Source organism: Chiroxiphia lanceolata, chromosome 8, assembly GCF_009829145.1.
Source record: "Chiroxiphia lanceolata isolate bChiLan1 chromosome 8, bChiLan1.pri, whole genome shotgun sequence".
Classification (NCBI taxonomy): Eukaryota; Metazoa; Chordata; class Aves; order Passeriformes; family Pipridae; genus Chiroxiphia; species Chiroxiphia lanceolata.
Window position 1 is genome coordinate 2,458,728 of NC_045644.1, and position 20,752 is coordinate 2,479,479.

At 39.2% G+C, this 20,752-nt stretch overlaps 1 protein-coding gene across 5 annotated transcripts in view; it reads right to left on the bottom strand.

Annotated features, from left to right (window-relative positions):
- ATE1 (arginyltransferase 1) overlaps window positions 1–20,752 on the bottom strand; it is a 75,540-nt gene that overhangs the window by 14,021 nt on the left and 40,767 nt on the right. For all 5 annotated transcript variants that reach the window (XM_032695080.1, XM_032695078.1, XM_032695077.1 and 2 more), the window contains exon 11: window positions 5,674–5,794. In XM_032695080.1, the coding sequence (XP_032550971.1) occupies window positions 5,674–5,794 (121 nt within the window). The remainder of the gene's footprint in view (window positions 1–5,673; window positions 5,795–20,752) is intronic.

Consider the following 20,752-nt stretch of genomic DNA (forward strand, 5'->3'; position numbering starts at 1 on the left):
CAGTTGTTGCTAAATACTGGGAATGTTGTTTGCCTTTCACTACTCTAGCTCACTCTGAGCAGCAGAATAGATAGAAATATGCAGATATATTTCTGAAGAAAAAGAGTTTTTTTCAGCTTGTATTCCAATCAGTTTTGAAAACCTGGTAAAAACTTGCCACAAAAGTTACAAGATTACTACAGAAAAAGACTGAAAATCTTAAATAATTTTCTTTAGTTTGGTAACTCAAAACTAGTTGTTAAATAGTGATCAAAACTAGTGATCTGCTATCAACTCTGTCCATTAGGGATTACATTGAATGGAGTTTTTTACAGTGATTCTTGTGAGCCTGAAGTGAGGATTTTCTGACCTCTACATAACTTTGTGTCGTGTCCCAGGATTCCGGCACCGACTGTTGGACTCATACTCCTGGGAATGAGAGTTCAGGCACTGATTTTAGTGTTCTTTTCCTTTTAGGTTTTGTTTTTCTCCAATGGTTAAGATTTGTACGTGAACACGAGGCAATTTTAAAGGTTTTTTAGATTTTAGCATCTGCCCTTTGTGCAGACACAGCCTGCCCAGTTCCTGGGTGGCTGGGCAGGCCGACCACTGGAAAGCACAGAAAAGACAAATCATCTTCTCTTGATTCCAATGCCTACCATAATTTTGGCTCAGACCAGCTGGGAACTGGTCAGCTCAAGCCTAAATTCTCCTAAGGACTTCCACTCTGCTGGAAGAAGCAAGGTCTTTATTGCCATGTGGAAGTGGCAGATGCAAAGTCTGGTCTGCAGCAAGAGCAAGGGACGGAAGGAAGGTGGTTGCTGAATCCTTTGGCATTGTCATCTCTTCAGGTTTCCACATCCAGTTTCTCTCTACATAGTGTATCCAAATAACAGCCTCTCTTACTCATCTCTACAAATATCTACCTAGATGTTCAAGTTTGAATCCTATCATTACTTATTTCAACAGCTTGTTCTTGCCAAGTCCTTCTTCGCACTGTTCTACTGACATGAACTACTGCAAAATTTTCTTCCCTGTCTTTCCATGCACGCCTCTGCCAGCTACTTGTACCCTGATCACATCATTCTAAGGCTTCCCACTCTCTGTTTCCCTCCCTCTTCATTCCTAGCACCTGCAGGCAGCAATGTAAGTTCTACTTCAGACTGTGGGATTTGAGATCCCAGACAAGTTTATCTGTTTTGTGTCTCCCCATATTCTTCATTTCTCCTACACCTCTCACACTACAAAAGATTTCTCCATAAACTCTGAAAGACAACTGAAGTACTTCCTTACAGACCTCCTTGAAACTCTCCTTCACTGTGATGTTTACAAAAAGTTCAGTTTAGTCTATTAACAGACTATAATTTAGTCTACTACTGCAATTCACAAGGCAACCCAGAAGTGCTTCTCTGTTTCTTTATCCCATCCTTTTGCCTCCATCATGGTTTCTGTTAACCATGCTCTCTGGAGCAAAGATTGTCTTGTCTCTAAGAACACACAAAGCAAAGACAGAGGAGCCTATGTTATGGTTTTGTTATGTGTAATTTTTCAACGCTGGAGAAAATACTTTCATTTTAATTAATGTATTCCATTCGATTCCGTTTTGATTTCAGTCTATTATTAGATAGAAAGGAAGTTGAGCAGATGTGTATTAGCTTACCCAATTTATCAACTTCAGCAGACAAATCAGTCAAGGCAGAAAAAGCCTTGAAGTCCTTTTGATCTGCAGCACTCACAGCCCTGCTCACACAGCTTCTGCAGATGCAGGAGGGTGGGAAGCAGCTTCCACTGCTGACATTGCTGTGGATCATTCCTAGAAATTCACATCAAGCTTCTTCACTTGGGTAACAGTCCCCTGTTCACCCTGGCAGGCACTATGTCCACCCCACATTATATGACACAGTCACATAACTATGAAGGCTTTGAAGCACTTTTAGATTGGGATTGTATCTGTCCTCATCTGAAGCTGCTTTTTAATAGTCTTGACAGTCCAGTGCTGATGGGAAGAGAGATTTGGAGTTTCCCACTAATTTAATTACCATCCCAAAAGTAGATTTTAATAAAGATTTTACTTCATGAAGACATTTTTCAAAGGCTTCTCTCAGGAGCAAACCAACTGAAAATCTCCACAGATGTTAGAAAGCGAAAAGACACGTCACTGGGTTAATCTGAGGAAAATGGGAAGTGGAAGGATAAAAATATTGCCAGGATACCAAGTAAACTACTTATAATTCTTTCCATACTGCCTTTGTTTCATGGGCAAAGCAGTTGGTGAAAGCACCAGTGAAATAAAACCCCGAGGACCAGTTTTGAGAGGAGGAAGTTACTGAGTATGGCACACAGATCATGCCCAGGAATATTTCAGCAGCTGCTATCATGTGTCTAAATTTTGCTCATCAGTTTGATGTCTTGTCAAAATCCCTGTCAAGTACTTATCTGCAGAGCAACCTTTTAATTAACTTCTTTTTTCTTCAGCATATCTCCATCTGTACTTACAGCTAATGGCCTGTTAAATGAAGTTCAGCACTATCTCAATTTCCAGAATGCATCACTATCCAAACCCTCTATTAGTGCCCCATCTCACTAGCTACTTATTTAGCTGTAAGTAAATGACTGGTGACTAGTTAATAATAAACATATCAGAATCCTAATAGACCTCTCTCATCTATAAGATGATGCCAGGTCTTCTGAATTTTTCAAAGTGAACAGACAATAAAAATGAAAAATCTGTTCTGAGGCATGAGTAATTCAGGCAAAACTTGTGATTTATAAAAGCAAAAATACTCGACAAACATGACCTACCATCCATGAATGCTGTCTGAATGTTGCTATGCACAATGTTTTCAGAGGTAACTGATGTTTTTCAGTGCATGTTAGGAAATGCACACACCAGCAGTTTATTTAAGTATCCAATTCGAGTGTTTGCTGGTACAAAACCTCATTGTTGTCTCTGTATGATTGGTGTGTTTTGAGGTTAAGTAGGGATAGTAAAGTGTTATTAACTGAGACACTTCCTTAGACTTATTTGTCTTGTATAAAGAGTTAAGGACTTTGTTTAGTTTATCTGTCCTCTCTTCTTCATTCTCCAACTGTTGATAAAAGTATGAGACGCCAGAGAAGAACGAAATGGTAAACGATACACTCTAAAAAACATTTGAAAATGCTACAGCTTCACATAACCACATAATGAAAACCAGGAAAAAAATCCTCCATAAATATTAATTAATATTTTCTCGTGCTTTAGAAAAGAAAAGGCTACTTTTTCTGAGGATCTTTTTCTTTTTTTCTCCAGAAAAGTAAAAATAAATCCGATTAGAGGAAGGAGTTCTGCAACGTAACGTGCATAAATACTCAAAGATCCTTTTCATTTTACAGAGGTTTGAGAGGTCAGAGCACATAACATTCTCTCCTGACACTGCAACTGGTAAATTTATGAGGTAAATTTCTTAATTTTTTTTAAAGGGAGGGAAAACACATTCAGAAATTGCTGAAAATTACAAAGAAACTAGTATGAAGTAATGCCTAAGAAATTTTGACAATACAGACATTACAGATGACTATTTCCAGTGACTGTTTTATTGCCCCAGACAGCAATGCAAGCTGCACTGTTTCTCCCACTCCTTTACTGGATCTGGTTGTTAATTATCTGGTTATATCAGTTTCTACATCCCATTCCTGATAAATCATGACCTGCTTCACCACACTCATGGACAGTATCACAGAGAGCTGATTCAAGAGGAATAAAGCACACCACCATTCCTATTGGTCTCTTTAAAATTCACTGTAACTTCATTAAACTCATATTGCTGACTATTGTAGAGAGTAAAGAATTAAGAAAGGAACTGATTTCATTGTTGAGAAATGGCTTCCTTGGAGCAAGCAACTACTTAAACCTCAAATGACTTCAAGCTCACAGCAGGCTCTGTGCACTTCAACGTGGAGCTATGTTTTAATTTCCTTAAACCACAGGACACAAGTCACAGCTCCAGTAGTGTCTGGAGTGAGATATTCTGTGCTGATAATGACACAAAGCTTTATATCCCGTGGTTTCCAAACACGTGGTTTGCCACAGGGATTTCACACAGCTGAGGAGATGATGCCCCTCTGCTTGCATGGGGTTAACACCTCCAAAGGCAGCAGTTTAGCACTCTCTGCTTTCTGAATACCAAGAGAATCCTGAACACCACTGGCCTCCAAAGCCACTCCCTTCTTCCTCCTGCCTTTGTAATTTCTTTCCAGTTTTCTCTCCCCAATCTAAGGATGGTTCTGGTTGACCAAGACATGATCATGTGCTGCTCATTTCAACCTCTTACACACTGAGAATTTCCCTGGGGGATAAATACTCTTTTCAACGAGCATCCAAACGTGCTCCCCAGACTGTTTCCCACCACATCACATGGCTACATCCACAATCCCTAAAGAACATTCTCTATTTGCACAGAACCCTTCAGGTAATTCTGCTACTAAAACTTTAAATCATAATCTACAGCTAGAAATTTATTTGAACTTTGCTATTGTAGTTCTTCTAATTATTATTAGTGTTCCAGTTGAGCAACCAGGTAACAAGCACAGGATGTGCAAGGAACTCAACAGCACTTCCAGAACTTCACAGTCCTGATTAAGCAGCCTATTCAAATTCCTCTGATTTATCTATATCCTACCCTTCCAGGATTTAACAGTTAACTGTCTAGGGAAGGAAAATCCTACTAAACTAGAGTAAAAAGATCAAAAAAAAAAAAAAAAGAGAAAGAGAGTAAAATAAAAAAAGTAAAAAGAAAGAAGCAGCTGTTGAAGACTACTCAGAGACAGGTAAATCTGTATTTTGGTGCTTAGAAACAGACCATGGTGTTACACACTCTTGAGCTGAGTAACACCACACATCTCTGAATAACACCACAGCCACATTCAATTGTTATGCAAAGGAGAAAGAGGATATTCAGCAATTTCCAATTAATAACTAAAGCTAAGTTGGTTCCCTTTCCCCACAAGCACCACTTCAATCATCCTCTAACATAGCTCCCTTGGGACCTGCCATCAGCCCAGAGAGTCAGTAACTAAAGCAAATACATGTATTTTTTCCATGTGATTGCATTGTTTTACAGTAGCATTACTGTATTATGTCCTGGTCAGTAACATTTTCAACCATTCTATACTGGCAAATCACTAAACACCTATTTTACAGAATGTATAAATCTATCTACTTCAAGATGTTTAAGGTGCTTCTGCTGTTGGTTGTATTTTTCACATTCACTGACAGATTGTTAAAATAAATCTGCCACTTTGTTTCTTAACTAAAGCACTTGATGCCTTTAAGCTCCTCCAGCTCTTTTCACTTTCCTGTATTGATTCCAATTTCCTTCCTTTGTGCATCCCTCCAACTGGAATGTGAGGAACAATTATTTGATTGGTTTTGTTCGTGCCCATAATAGTAAATATAATTACCTGAAAGGCAGCAATATGTGTTAATTTTGAACTATGTATAGTCTCCAAAAGGGAATGTATTTCAAATTTGCATTGCTTACTTTATGTTACAAAACAAAACTCTCCATTTGCTACGTTTTGCTGCGGGAGTTGTGAATTTTACACTTCTTATATTTTACAGATCACATTTCCATAATGCAAGAGCAGCAGATGCTACTGATACATCATAAAAGGACAGACAATTTACAGGCCTGTCATTCCTTGTAAACTCACCTGCTTTTCCATCCTGGTTGAACCGAGAGTACTTGGAGTTCTCAAGCAGGGGCAGACACTGCTCGATCGGCGTCCAGACGTAGGTCTCTGGACACAGCAGGTCAGAGGGCCTGTACTGACCCTGTAAAGGACAAAAGAAGGGGAAAACCAAAAAAGAGAGCAGTCATACCCAGTTGCACAAGAACACTCTGGCCACAGCTTTACAGATTTTTCCAAAGAACGAGGAATAATTTTAATCTAATCTACACCAAATGAGTGTGCAGTGAAATCACAGCCTTTTAGTCCTTTCAGCACCATCTCAGGAATACAAACCTAACCTTGGCACGTGATGAAAATGTAAAATTAACATCACACACTTCCACGACATCCAAGATGGACTAGAGAAGTTTTGGCTTTGCTTACTGAAACTCTGTGTTTAAGTTATCCTCTAGAGTTCTGCTGAGCTGGTGCCGACACTAAAAAACTCAGCACCTCCAAAGGCAGCTCATCTCAAGTGTTGGTAATTCTAGCAAATATTGGAGACCAAAAAAAAAAAAATCTAATAGAAAAAAACCCACTTAACAGTAAGCAGGACGCTTTTATTGCATTAGTGATGGAGCATTTCGTTCATTGCTACTTTAATTCATGGAGTTTTTCCTGGATTAGTTTACAGGTAATGATTAGTGAAATTCTACCATTTTTTGTTGATTTATTGAAAAGATATTCTTTGCAGACATTCCCAGAAACTAAACAGACATAACTATTTTCCCTTTAGCTACACAGAAAATCACCACCTCAGCAACAATAACTTCCTCTAATCAGATCTTCATTTGATTTAAAATAAGATTATTCAGTGGCCTATAACTTCAGTCAAAAATCTGTCTTGGAGCCATTACTCATTCAATCTATACCCTCTCAACATCCAGAACCATATGGTGGCAATATCAAATGAAATTTTAAATTGCAAATTCCTTACATGTATCAGCTTGAAAACCACCCATACAGCAAACAGAATGAAAAGTTGAAGGACCTCAATTAAAAGTTAAAAGATTGGGCGTTATCAGAAGTGACGCTGAAGTTCAGGCCATTAGGAGTTCTTCATAGCAGTTACAGTAAATAGGTAATTAAGATTATCATCTTGAGATGAAGTTCAGGTTTTTTTCCAGTTTCCATTATGAAAAAAGGAAAGTACCCTTGAATGAAGCTGAGCAATATTTGGGAAGGGACATACATAATTATCTTGACTACAGCCTGGAGAAAAAGACATTCCTTCAGGGACACTCTTATGGAGAAATATCCCATATTGGAGAATCAGAAGAAACAATTTTAAGTTTGCAGAGATCCCCAATTCTTTTTACACTCTTACTGTTTGACTCTTCATAATACTTACAAAAAAATTAACATTTTTAATGTATTTCCCACCAACTGTAAACTGTTGAGTAGAAGATACAAGAATTATCTCTGATAAAAACAGTCAAACTGTCCACATGAAAAAAACATAAAAATAAGCAAGCTTCCTGCTGAACCTTGTCAAATATCTAATATACCTTTCTGAAATGGTGTGTGTGACTGAATTTCTCATTTGAAGCACATTCAGGACTGACTGGTGACTACCGGTGTTGGTTTTAGATTTTTAATTAAAGGCAAATTTTTATATTAAATTAAAACAATATTCTTCCAAGTCCATGCAAAAGTTTAAACCTCAAGGCCTTAGAAAATCCTCTAAAGCCAGAGAATGGAAATGACATTATTAAATAAACCACTTTGAAATGTTATGCTCTGTAAACAGAAATAATTGAATGGTATGTGAAGGTAGTGCTTAAAGAATACTTTTAGTCATCACTACTCAGATGAAACAATTTAAGGACCTGGGGGAAAAATATGCCTTTTCAGTCACATTTTAAAAAAACCCAGAATATAAACTACTTCTTGATTTAAAGACACTTTCTCAAGTGGCCCAGAAGGCAGAAATAGCCAAGGAATCATTTTTCAGAGCACAGAAAACACAAGGTGGCAAATTAGTTTTTCCTAGTAGCAGGGGCATACTCATGGCTATAAGTAAAGACAGCCCAGCCACTTAGTTTTCCTAGGAAATACTGCTCCCACATCTTGAGATTTATCACCTTTGTGAATCCCACACATGGAAATTGTATCAGTATGCAGGTATATTCTAAATTTCCCAAACAATTGTATAATGTCATAGCCTGGTATAAATAGGATATATAAAATTAACTGCATTGCAGCATTACTGGTTTGGTTATAATTACTAAAAAAAAAAAAAAAAGTTTCTTTAGTACTGAGCAACACAGGAACAGGAAAAATTGATTATCCAATCACTGCAGGTTCAGGGCACCAAAATACCCTACTTAGGAAAGAAAAAGGAAGAAATAGTTCTGAGGTGGCTTCCTTTAGATGTTTTCTTCCCCCAAAACTTAGGATCTTGCTAATAAACTTCCCTGAAGGCACAGGAGGCTGTGGGGATGACACACTGCTGAGCTGGGACACACAATGGAATTAGAGGTAAAAATGAAAGGAGCCACTGATGCTCTTTGATATCCTCCCTTCCTAAAAGTGTTTACAAACATACCTGAAGGAAGACAGTCCTCCTGAAAAGGCATTTTATTTACACTGATGGTTGGACCCACATCCCATGACTCATTCCACAGAGGAAGTGGGAATATGGGACCTACTGAGGGGAGTTTTCCAAGGAACAGCATTTGCACTGTGTCTGTATTGACAGAATTAAACAGGGAACCCACAGAATCTGCTAAATCAAATTAAATAATGTCTAAGGGCTTTTACCTCCCCATCACCACCCTTTCCATAAGCACTTACTCTCAATTTACTTACTTTCTTCCAAATATTTAAAACCTCAATATGAAAACAAACCACTGTGAATCCAACTCATATTTTTTCCTCCCTGTCCCCTTATTCCTGGACTGTGAAAACATCTAAACCTGAGAACCCAGGCAGATTCTACCTCATGTCCAGGAGCATCTGCACTTCTAGAAAAATGTTTAAATTTCATTGCTCACTCTAAAATGATTACATCATCTAAAAACCTGCCTCTAAGCATACTATTTATACTCCTTATTCTATATATTGCTGATTTGCAGTGTACAGCAACATAAATCCAAAACAGAAAGGGGATCTCCCAAAGGGAAGTGCTGCAGAGGGATTTATTACAGCAGAACTTAATCAGATTTGCAAAACTGCTTTGGAAAATCATTTCTCTCTGACTTCAGATTAAATCAGCATTCATTTCAGAAGTCATTCTGTCCATTGTACAAGTTCACAACTGAAAACATTTTGCTTTCTTTTATCTCACTGTATAAAAGCTCTTGCACAGTAGCACTGTTTAAGCTGCCCAGACAATCTTGGGAATATTTAACTACAAGACTTTCAACAAAAAGTATCATCTTACAGACCATCCCTAAGCACTTGTCTCAGGTTTCAGCTTCTCAAATCCAACACCACCTGCTGATGAAATGCACTCTGTCAATATACAACAACTGCACATATTTCTTTCTCTGCATCTACATTTTGTCCAGAAATATCCAAAACAAAAAAAAAAATGTGCTTTTTTGAAATGTTTTTCGAAACAAACCCCATATATTTACCTAAAATTTAAATTTTTTTTGGTGCTGTTTAGAATTTTTATGGACACCCAGAAACATCCTTCTTGAGACAGAATATTAATACATTTTGAACCATTATAAGATAAAAGCCACTGCAGGTCATACCCATGTCCATGGTACACTCAAATAAATATCCCATCTCTGACATCCATGAGTAGAAAACAATCAGTGAAGACTAAAATGTCAGGATGAGCATTTACTGTTACTCTGCCAATCCACTCCTGACTTCCAACAGTTTGCAGTACAGTTCTTCTAGAACCAGGTAATTTCAGTAATAATGGATTTTGCCATTGCATAATCCTAAACAATTGCTTTGATTTACTTCCATCTGCGAGCTAGAGCTTGTTCCTGCCTCTGAGACAGAAATACAGAGAACAATTGTTGCCTTATCCCCCTGTCACTCATGATTTTACAGACGAATACGGTACCGGGTAAACTGAAAGAGGGTTTGGTTGGATATTGGAAGAAATTCTTCCCTGTGAGGGTGGGGAGGCCCTGGCACAGGTTGCCCAGAGAAGCTGTGGCTGCCCCTGGATCCCTGGAAGTGTCCAAGGCCAGGTTGGACAGGTCTTGGAGCAACCAGGGCTAGTGGAAGGTGTCACTGCCCATGGCAGGGGTGGGACTGGATGGTCTTTAAGGTCCTTTCCAACCAAAATCATTCTGTGATTCCATGATACCTCCATCAGACTGAAGGGACCTGTATTCTTTACTGCACTATTAGATAAGGTATTCTACACCTTTAACCATCTTATTCAACCTGTCCTTTATCCAATTTTGCTTTTTCTTCTTTGAATCAGGGAAAAAAGGATCCCAGGACAAAACCATACAAACTGCATCGCTCAAGCAGCAAGACAGCACCAGGTACAACACAGATACAAAGAAACTCAAAAGATAAATACCTAATCTAGATACCTAAGATAAATACCTAAATACCTAGACTAATCTATCAAATGGCTTGATTAAAAAGCAATACTGAAAAGCAGTATGGCTAAGAAATTCCTCAGTACATGGTTTCTTCTACCAAGTCAACTCACTGTGACATAAATGTGACTGCTTGTTTAACAAAAAAATACCTCCAAGATGTTTTATTTTCACTAATTTTCGGGGCATTTTTCCTCTTATATAAGAGCCTTCAAGGTGCTTTCTCTTATACAATTAGACATGCTGCATTTTAATTGGAAGCTTCTGGAAATGAATTTTACAGTGAGGCTGCCAAGCCTAAATTAATACTTCACACCGTGATGTTTTTTGTTTTACAGTTTCCAAATTAGAATCGGCCAGAACTTCTCTGAACTTTTGTTCCACAGGAAGGGCAAAGGTTTTAATGAGACTTCAGTCTGGAGATTACTTTTTAAATATTTTGTAAAATCTGAGGGATTTGGTAAGCACTTGAGATGAAAAACACCAGAAGAGTTTGTTTTTGTAGTCTAAGTAAAATTTAAAATGTAAAACTAGCAAGAAAGACAATAGTCTCAAAAACAAAGAAGGTCAAGCACCAGTAGCACTGAAAAAACAAAACAGGAAGGTCAAACACGCATTTAATTCTTTTATCAGGTACAGCTTACATCTGTATTCTATTTTTCCACAATAAAGGCATTGATCTTTTATTAAAAGTGAATTAAGACTGCCTTCATCTCCATTTCCAGCCAGATGCTCAAAAAGAAGCGTTCTGGCTACACAAACAAAGCAACCCCAAATCATCCACCGCGACCCGTGTGGGCGAGGCGGCACCGCCCGCGGAAGAGCTCGACAGACCCCGGGGTGATCAAATTCAGCCCTTCCACTGAAAGACAACCCCGCTGGAATCCCACCAGCAAAGCACTACAGCAGACCCTTGCTCCCTGATTTCATTACACAAACAGAAATAGGCTTTATGGATCCCCAGGAGAGCCCTTTGCCAGTAACTGGAACCGCTGTGTTTGCAAAGGCGGAGGTCGGCGGTGCCCGCGCTGAGCTGGGCACCTCAATCCCTCTGGGCTGCCAGCTGTCCACGGCCACTCACGTGGGATCCACCTGTGGAAGGCCTAAAAGACTTCAGAAAAGCAACAAAACAACTCCCCCCTGCCCCAAAACTACCTACACAAAGTCACTCCCATCTCGCAGTCTCTGTTTTAAAAATCCTTTTAAACAAACAAAAACCCCTTTGAGTAATAGACATAAAGCAAGCAGTTCTGTTTATCCATGAGAGATGGCTGGAGACCTTGAATTTATCATCAAAAAGGGTTCAGCACACAAGAAAGTTGGGACCAAAGAGGAGTTACATCATCAGGTAACTCAGAGAATAAGTGACACCATGGATTTCACCACAGGCCCCACCAGGCTGCCTGGTAACTCCAGTGCCAGGATCAAACAAGTTGATTTTATCCAAACTGCAAACTCTGATTTAATTACACACTCCACATTTTTAGGACCCCAGGGGTGCATTTTTGAGAGCTCGGCCATCTTTCTGTTTTATTAAAGAATAATGAGTTGTAATCCTTAAAAGATGTTACAAATAACAACCACAATTCATTTCGTAGCTCACAGAACTCAAACTGCTTTAGAGAAGTCCATGAAGGGCTAGTCCTTGCTCTTCAAAAAGCTGTGCTGATTCTCATCCTTTTCATTACATCATCACAGGCACAAAACCAGTGTAATGGGAATTTTACAGGCAGCTCTAAGGTGCTCCCCAAGGCACCCCAAACATGGAAAGTCAGAGCAAACACCCACCTTCTCCTATATTCCTTGGTTTCCCATAAGTGAAATGTAAATATAATTTATAATTGTATTTCCAACAGAAGTACAAAATCATAGAATGGTTTGGGTTGGAAGGCTTCTTCAGGATCATCTAGCTCTGACCCTTATTTAGGGCAGTTTACAATTTTTGGTATTTTCTTCCTCAATGTGCCTCGTGGATCTTTAAACGGACTGATCAAAGCAAATTTGTATATAATTTGCCAACTTTCACCTCTTTTCTGTTTATTTCCCAGTTCCACGGAGAGTATTAACAGAAACAACTAATCATAAACTGTTTCCAAAGAGAAAATACTTCTGACACTTGTTTTCAGATGTCATACAACTCATAGGAAACAAATAATTTCCTGTTCACTAAATATAGGGAAAAAGTGTTTCAGAAGGTTTCCATAGTGTCCTTCAGGTAAACAAAATATTTCAGGTAAGTGTAAAACAGATTAAGATAATGAGTAAAAGTCAAAAAGGAAGGTAGCCAAGTTTCATGTTCAATATCCTACAACTATCATGCAATTATTTGGCCAATAACTGGCTACATGCTCTTAGCCCACCACAAAAACAGAATTAAATTCAGCTTATTTTAAATTTCACTGAGATTTAAGGTAAATCTCAGCACTTTGTCTGTGGTGCTCTGCAAAGAAGCACTTCCAAAGAAACACTTCCCCCTCCCCTCGAAATACCTTCAGAAACTATTACTCTTTCTTTGTTTTGTCAACACATGCTAATCCTAGCAATCTCCTGGATTGTTTGGATTCTGCTATTTTCATAACTTAAGTGTACACCCTAAATAGCTGCTTTCACCTTGCCCTCTTTTGTAGCAATTATCTGAAATATTGAGCACTTTCTAGCTTGTTTTTGACACTGTCAAACAGCCAACATGGGCTGGGAGACAAAAAATTGCTTTCCATTGAGAGCAAGTGGGAACATCTGGGACAGGTTTGCCTTTTTTTCCTTTCCCCTTTAGTCTCTAACTCTGTCCAGCTCTTATCAGCTTGGGATGCAACTGTCCAGAGCTAAAGATAAGACACAGTTCTGGGCATCCTCTGACAACTATTTCAGGCATTGCTCTCTCTCCTCCAAGACTTCTTGCCAAGGGCTTGCTCCTTCTCATTTAGAAAGAGCAATAAGTGAGAGCTTCCCATTACTTGTTCTAAGCAACTAAAGCTACTCTCTATCTAAAGTCACCATATCAAAGCCACTAACTAAGTCTGGAATAAAGCCAGTGACTAGGCTTGCACAAAAGAGGAAAGAAAAAAAATCTGTATTTTCAAGAATTGCATCATAAAACCTCTACTTTTACCATCTCCTTGACGACTAGATAGACCCACACTATTTAAATGAATACTTATGAAAAGATAATTTACAGATAACCTTTGAGTGGGCAGTTATCAGTATTTTATATTTCTATTCTTTGCATTTTGAGATCTACTTAAGCAATGAGTGTCCAGTGCAGAGAAACATTTCTGAACTGGGACACAGGACATTAAATATAGCTGTGCCTGTTCCCATTCCCTCCCTCTTACTCATTTTTCTCTAAGAAAGATGGATAGACACACACAGACAAGTTCGACATTTATGATTTTTAGATTTTAGTAGCATTCACTCTTTAGATTAAACTTTTAATTTTAGATTGAATTTGCCTCATTTAAGGTGTTTCACACAACAAACACTACACACATTACAAAATGGTCCCTTCAAGACCAATAAGGTGCATTATTTACCCTGAAACTGCTGTTGTCCCCTGGTTCCAGACTTTGGATGATGGGAACAGCAAATTTATGGATCCTGAACTGCCCTAAGTCAGCTGAATGTTTATCCAAAGCTGAAATAATAATATCCAAATGACAGACAAGTATGAAATCAACTCCTGAAAGTGAGAAACGAAGAGAAATACTACAAGTATGGAGTTGCTCAAAAGAAGTTCACATAAAATTAGGGTCACTTTTTGAGCATTTTTTCTAAGTACTTTTACATACTGTTGATGTATCTATTTTGCCTTCTTTGCATTTCCCAAGGTTCCTTTCCCTTTTTTAGTATTATTTCTATTTTTTGTTTATGTCTGCTAATCTGTGCTGTACACAATGGTATTTTATTAAAACAGACCATTGAAACTAAGTTTTGGTTTCAATGTTGTTACACAAACTTTGTGTTTGATGTACAAAAATAAGACATGAGATGGCACCTACAGGAAAACTCCACTGGCTGAAATTCCTAGCTGGAATTCCAGAGACTGCCACCAAGAACATCAAAACATTGCATAGCTTCAAATATTGCCATTCTATCGAAGTCATTAATATTTAGTATCAGTGATACTGAACTGGCAGAACAGAGACATCGACACAAGACTGAGATTCCAAAGAATGTTTCTAATTCCAGGTGTATTCGTGCACATCTAGAGACTGAGTTTCCCTACGAATTCAAAGAGCTTCACGTTCAAAACATATCACAGGAAAAATTTTTCTGTGGTTTCAAATCAAATACCTAAAATCAGCTAACATTTACTGGAAATGGCCATTAAAAATTCAGTTGAGAACAAGCTAATTAAAGATGGTACCACCCAGATATTCTTCTGAAGGTGGAAGCTGGGATACACCTTGTCCATAGAGAAGCTACTTAGAAATGCTAAAAAAAGTAGCACAGTTTGAGAAAACTTGAGTGGAAAACAATAAGAAGAGTTATAAGCTTCTACATTTGAGGATTATTAGCTTCCCTGAATTTTAGCCAACTTTTTCAACAACTTGATATTTTTTTAAGTATATTACAGAAGAAAATGTAATATGCATTGTCTTTTTATTGTGAAAAAATCAAAGAGCTTGGAGGAATAAAAACCCTATGATTACTGACAGGGAACTTGTTTACTTTGAATCTGCAGCAGAAATTCTTCAGGAGACCCCAGCATTAACTTGGAAAGTGAGACTAAAAAAAAAACTATGGTCCAAAGATAAAACCCAAGTAGGGGCCTCAAGAGGAATGCTTCATTAGAGACACACCAACTCTTGTTGACTTAGGTCTATCTCAAAAGGAGTTTATTTTGGCAGCTGCAAGAGGCAAAAGAAGAAAAAAAAAAAAAAAGGAGAAAAAGAATTGAGTATTCCAGTCCTGTGGATCCCATATCTTTCTCTTGAAGGGTTGCCATAAACTGACAATATTTTTTGAGTTCATTAAATTAAATGTATGAAATTAAGTATTAAAGTTTATTTTCTTATATTTAACATAAAGTGAAGTAATTACTGGGAAAAATATGCCCAACCTAATAGATCATAAACACGCTTTGCATGCACAAAATTGTCACACTGATATCAAATAGCTTAAACATTCATTAATACTTCCCTAGCTGGAGTCATATGTAAAAGAACAGCATTCCTCTGTGGCTTACAGACATATTCCACAGGAAAGCTAAATGAATTCCCTGTCAAAGAGGTTTCTACCATGTAGTTATCAAAGTAAAAACACTACACACCATCTTTATCTAACAGACAAACACAAATTGATAGAATTTTAATGAAAGTGAGCATGTTTTAATGTTTTCTTTTCTGTACAACTGCACAGGGAACCAAAAAACTTAAATTCACCACAACTAAAGCACCAGCACAACAGAAATGGACGTGAGGGCAGGGTGCATCAATTTTTTTTTTATTTTACAAAAACATTGAACAGTACACCAATGTTTTTAATCTTCTGTGATAATTACAAAAAATTATTTTGTCAAACCTGCTACTCTTACTCACACGACTCACTTCAATCTGTTTTTTCTCACCTTTTAACACAACAACTCCACAAGACAACACAAAAGCAAAGGAGGTAAATTCTATATATTTACTTTTCAGGTATCCATGAAGCCTCCAATTTCCTCTTTCTATCCATGCACACACAACACACGTGTTGCTCTCGCAGCTTAATCCAACTACACATTCTCAGCTTCTGGATAGAAACATTCAGGACTGAGCACCCACAGGGCACACTGTGTTTCTTCCTGCCCCTCAATTTTCCTGGATTTCTAAGGTTTTGGGCAATTCTTTGCCATTACCTTCAGAACTCCCCAGCACAGTTCTGTGGTTACTTCCAAGTCCATTTTCCCCGGCAGCCACCAGCGCTCAGCAGCGCCCAAGCTCTCCCCACCTCTCCTGATGTCTCTCCAATGATTCTCAAGAGTTTTCCCTGGAGCTCCACAGCTTCCAAAACCCAACCCTTCATCCCACTCAACCCCTCAGGAGCCCCCAAACACTCAGAGCCCCTTGTTCTGCTCAGCCTTATGGATCAGGTCCCTCTGTGGCTGCCCAGACCTATCTCGCCACCAGGAATACTCCTCCTGTACCAGACTTCCCCAAAGCCCTGCTCCAGCCTCTAGTTTCACAAAACCCAGCCAAAACCACACAGAACTTGCCAAAAATCCATGCAGACTAGACTCTGAGGGCAAGAAAGTGAGACCTACCCAAGGAAGTCTGGGCTGGTGGTAGCCTTACACTGAATAAATAATTTCATATTTCACCTTCATGCCCCAGCTACCAACTCAGCCCGTGGAATATTTCAAGACATAATAAATACCAGACTAATTGACAGCCTTGCAAATTGTGAAACACTGCTATTCACAAGTTGAAATATACTCCTAATTAAGAATTCAGATGTGTGATGTTGGCTTTAGATTAAGATATGCTATGTGGGATTTTCAAAAGCATTTATAGGATTTAGGCCACTAAATCATGTTGAAAAGTGATGTCACTTCAAAAATTGCCCCTCCAGCTTTTTTCATTTCTGTTTGCTTTCATACACCTAAGAGCAAGAAATAATATTCTGAAATCTATAATTCAGAACAGTACAAGATTTTTAACTTTAAGGCTTTCTATCAATACATAGTACACTAGAGAAGGGGTTTTTTTTAAGTCCAACAATAATAAAACTAGTACAAGCCAAATAATTTACTTTTAGTCATTCCTCACAGTAATATCCATAGCCCATTATTGAAGACACAACCTCAACAACAGTGGCACATACATACAAATAGGTGTTAACAGTAATTTCAGGATAGAAAACTGTAGGACAAAGGGGAGACGACAGCAAAGTTTATCAGTAAAAACAATTGTGCAGGCTCTTGAATAAATAATATTGTGAAATTCAAGTTAACGTATCCCTAACACACACAAAAAGATGTTATTCAGACTAGAAATCTGAAGGAGACAATAAGGCAATGATAAATCTCAGTCTCTAAGGGTCTAAGATTTATATTACCAGGCTAAGTCACCTCTGCCAAAAAATCTAAACCTACTTGTCTCCCTTACATCTGCAGATTAAAAACTGAATAAATAAATAAAAAGGCTCACATTACCACAGTGTTCCAAGCATGTGTTAGAACTTAAACCTTAACAGCAAGTAAAGCAAGAGCTATCTGTACAAAAGATCAACAAGGATCTGCACAAGAATTCTGGACCATCCAAACACGTGTGCTTTTAAAGAAGTTTCCTCCATTGTCCTCAGAAATGTTTGTTTTCATAGTAAGCTTTCATTCATGAAATAAGCATTCTAATTTTAGGACCGTTTTGTTTGTCAAGTGTTTGTTAAACAAGCCTGCTTTGTTTTCTGGGAGAGGAGAATTTGCAAACAAAGCCCCTCTGTGCTCTCTGAGGAGTCCGCTCTCAGCGGGAGAGCATCCGACCCCACCTTGGGAGCAGCTCAGCATGTGGGGCTCACAAACCATGAGGCTGAACCCAAGCCCTCACTGAGGAGACAAAGCCTTCACTGTGAAAACAGGGCAGTTTTGCCACCACGGAAGAGATGGTGAGTGGTCTCCCAAACCAGAAATGTGTAAAGTGAGGCAGCACCACGTTCACCCCACATCCCACACAGATATCCCCTGGGAGAGCCAACAGCCCCAGTGCTGTAAGGAGAAGAATATGAACTGCCACCAAAGCCCCTACCAGCTTTCCATCATCTTGGAATCACAGAATCATGGAATGGTTTGGGTGGGAAAGGACCTTAAAGATCATCTAGTTCCAACCTCCCAGCCAGGGGCAGGGACACCTTCCACTAGCCCAGGTTGCTCCAAGTGGCCTTGGACACTTCCAGGGATGGGACAGCCACAGCTTCTCTGGGCAACCTGTGCCAGGGCCTCATCACCCTCACAGGGAACAATTTCATCCCAATATCCCATCCAATACTGCCCTCTGTCAGTTTGAAGCCATTCCCCCTTGTCCCATCACTCCACGTCCTTGTCCCAAGTCCCTCTCAGCTCTCTTGGAGCCCCTATAGGTACTGGAAGGGGCTCTCAGGTCTCCCCAGAGCCTTTTCTTCTCCAGGAGAACACCCCCAGCTCTCCCAGCCCGTCTCCATAGCAGAGCTGCTCCACCCCTCTGATCATCTCTGTGGCCTGCTCTGGACTCACTCCAGCGGCTCCATGTCCTTCCTCTGCTGGGACCCCAGAGCTGGACACAGCACAGCAGGTGGGGTCTCACCTGAGGGGGCAGAGGGGCAGAATCCCCTCCCTCACCTGCTGCCCACGCTGCTTTTGATGCAGCCCAGGGTGTGGTTGTTTGGCTTTCTTCTCTTTTGCTCTCTGCCTGAACACTCCAAACCACACCAGGCTGTAGCTACATCAGTTGTCAGAAGAAATACTAAACTGAGAGAGGCCCAGAGTCTCTGGGCTTCAATACATTCCCTCTGGGATCATGCTAAATAGAAGAAACTGGGGAAAGAACCCAAATACAGGAACACTAAACAAATGTAGGAATGAGACACAGAAAACACGGCTAGATAGAGGTGTATTGAATTTTTGTTAAGCTCCTCTGCAGAGAATAATAACTGAGAACACAATATAGTAAAAATAATTCTATCCTTTCAACATGGTCTTTTTGACGCTGACTTGTTTTCAAACTCCTCATGGTAACAAATTCTCTCTCCTTAATTATAAACAAAATATTAAACTTACAATACTGAAATTCTTGTCAAGTAAGTTCACTTTTATCACACAAAGCTGAACAAAAGGAAATTATAGTGGGAAATTTTGTGGTAGCCCTTCTGCATGCAGCTTTGCATCTAGGAGCTCTGTCAAGTGCCCAGTGCCATCCTCCATGGTCGGGCAGAACATATGCACTACTCTGCTTTCATCTGAATTACTGCCATTTAAAGGTACACAAGTGTCTACTTGCATGTTTAGGAAAACAGGCTGTTTAACATTATATATCCCCAAAGCCTTTGAGCTGAAACATCAACACTTCAGTTTTCTCTTGACGCCAGATGTTTGTAAGCGTTTCTTTATAATCACCTTCACATTAAAAAACAAGCTTGAAGGCAAATGGGCTGGAATCAGTGACTATACTACAGGCTAGATTAAGTCCTGATCTTACCAAAACCTGGTAATTCAAGGGTGTATTAAACATACACCCAAATACAGGATTAGGGGAGTGTTAAAATTACAATTGCACTTATAAAAGTCAAGCACTTTGTTGACATTCTAGCATTTTACAGTCCTCGTTTTTCAGAGTTAAAATAATTAAAAATTGCCCAGGCAACCACCTTGCTTTATTAGAAAATCAATAAAGCTCCACCCTGCACTCATGTGCATGTATATCTTGACATGTGAAAGCAGCTTTATGCACTTCCATGCCTTTTTAACACACTTTTAAAATAGAGGACAAAGTATTATAAACACCTGCATGCTTAGCATCTCACGCCAACAAATATTGACATAGAACAAGTTTAAATGACTAAAACTTTAGTAAGTTTGAGTCAAAGTAAGTTTAATCTAGATCTACACACCTAAAGGACAGTGGCCAAATATGTTTCTGCCTCCTGTCCAGCCTTGGTGGCACCTGAGGCTGTTCCAATGTGCAGCAGCACAGCTGGAACTGGGAGGCTACTGGGAGGATGAGGCTTGGCAGAAGCCTGGTACGTTCCAACTCCACCACCACCCCCTGCAGATCTGGCCAAAAACCCAGAAAGAGTTCATACATATCAAGGAAGGAACAATATCTGGAGTTTTAAGAGCCTCTCAGGAGAAGGTTCACACTTAATCTTCTTTGGTTTTGCCTTAAAGACAAAACCACCAGAGAAGCAAAACAACGAAAGAAAGCTCACTTTACACAGAATTTAGTCTGTAGTGTACTAGATTTTAGATATTTCCATAACAGTTTACAGCTTTTCCAACTTAATACTATTGTCTTGAGGAATATCAGTGTATTTTTTTCTCAGATCATCAGTCCAACTTTTTCCCACATCAGAAGTAAAGCAGGTAAATGAATTCTCATTTAAAACTTCATCAGAAGGTGGGGCTGTCACTGCAGGCATTTAAGGACTAACAAGTCATCAATGAGATCAAGAAGACATTTAAAGTTCAGTTTCTTTATAATCTTCCACTGATAGAAAATCATGTTGTGCTTATAAATCCATTAAACCACCATCAACAATAAACAGCAAACAAATATACAGTTCTGAAAAAGAAACCAATTTATCTGCTGCAACAATGTTTCACTCAGGGCTTTCAAATTGAGCTCTGCTGGAAGCACACAAACATTTACGAGAAACACATAAAATACCATCTTGCAATAATTTTGGCTGTGCAGGTGCTGCCCTTTGGGTCCTTTCTCAGTGCCACACCTAGTTTTTAGAAGGAATTGTGGTGGAGAAGCCCCAAAGCTTCTCCCTGTGGAGAGCTTCCCCCCCTGATCTTCCTGCACAGCAGCCTCAGGTTGCCCAAACTGAGAAGCAGGGGCAGAACTTGGGACGGGCTCTCTGGCTCACAG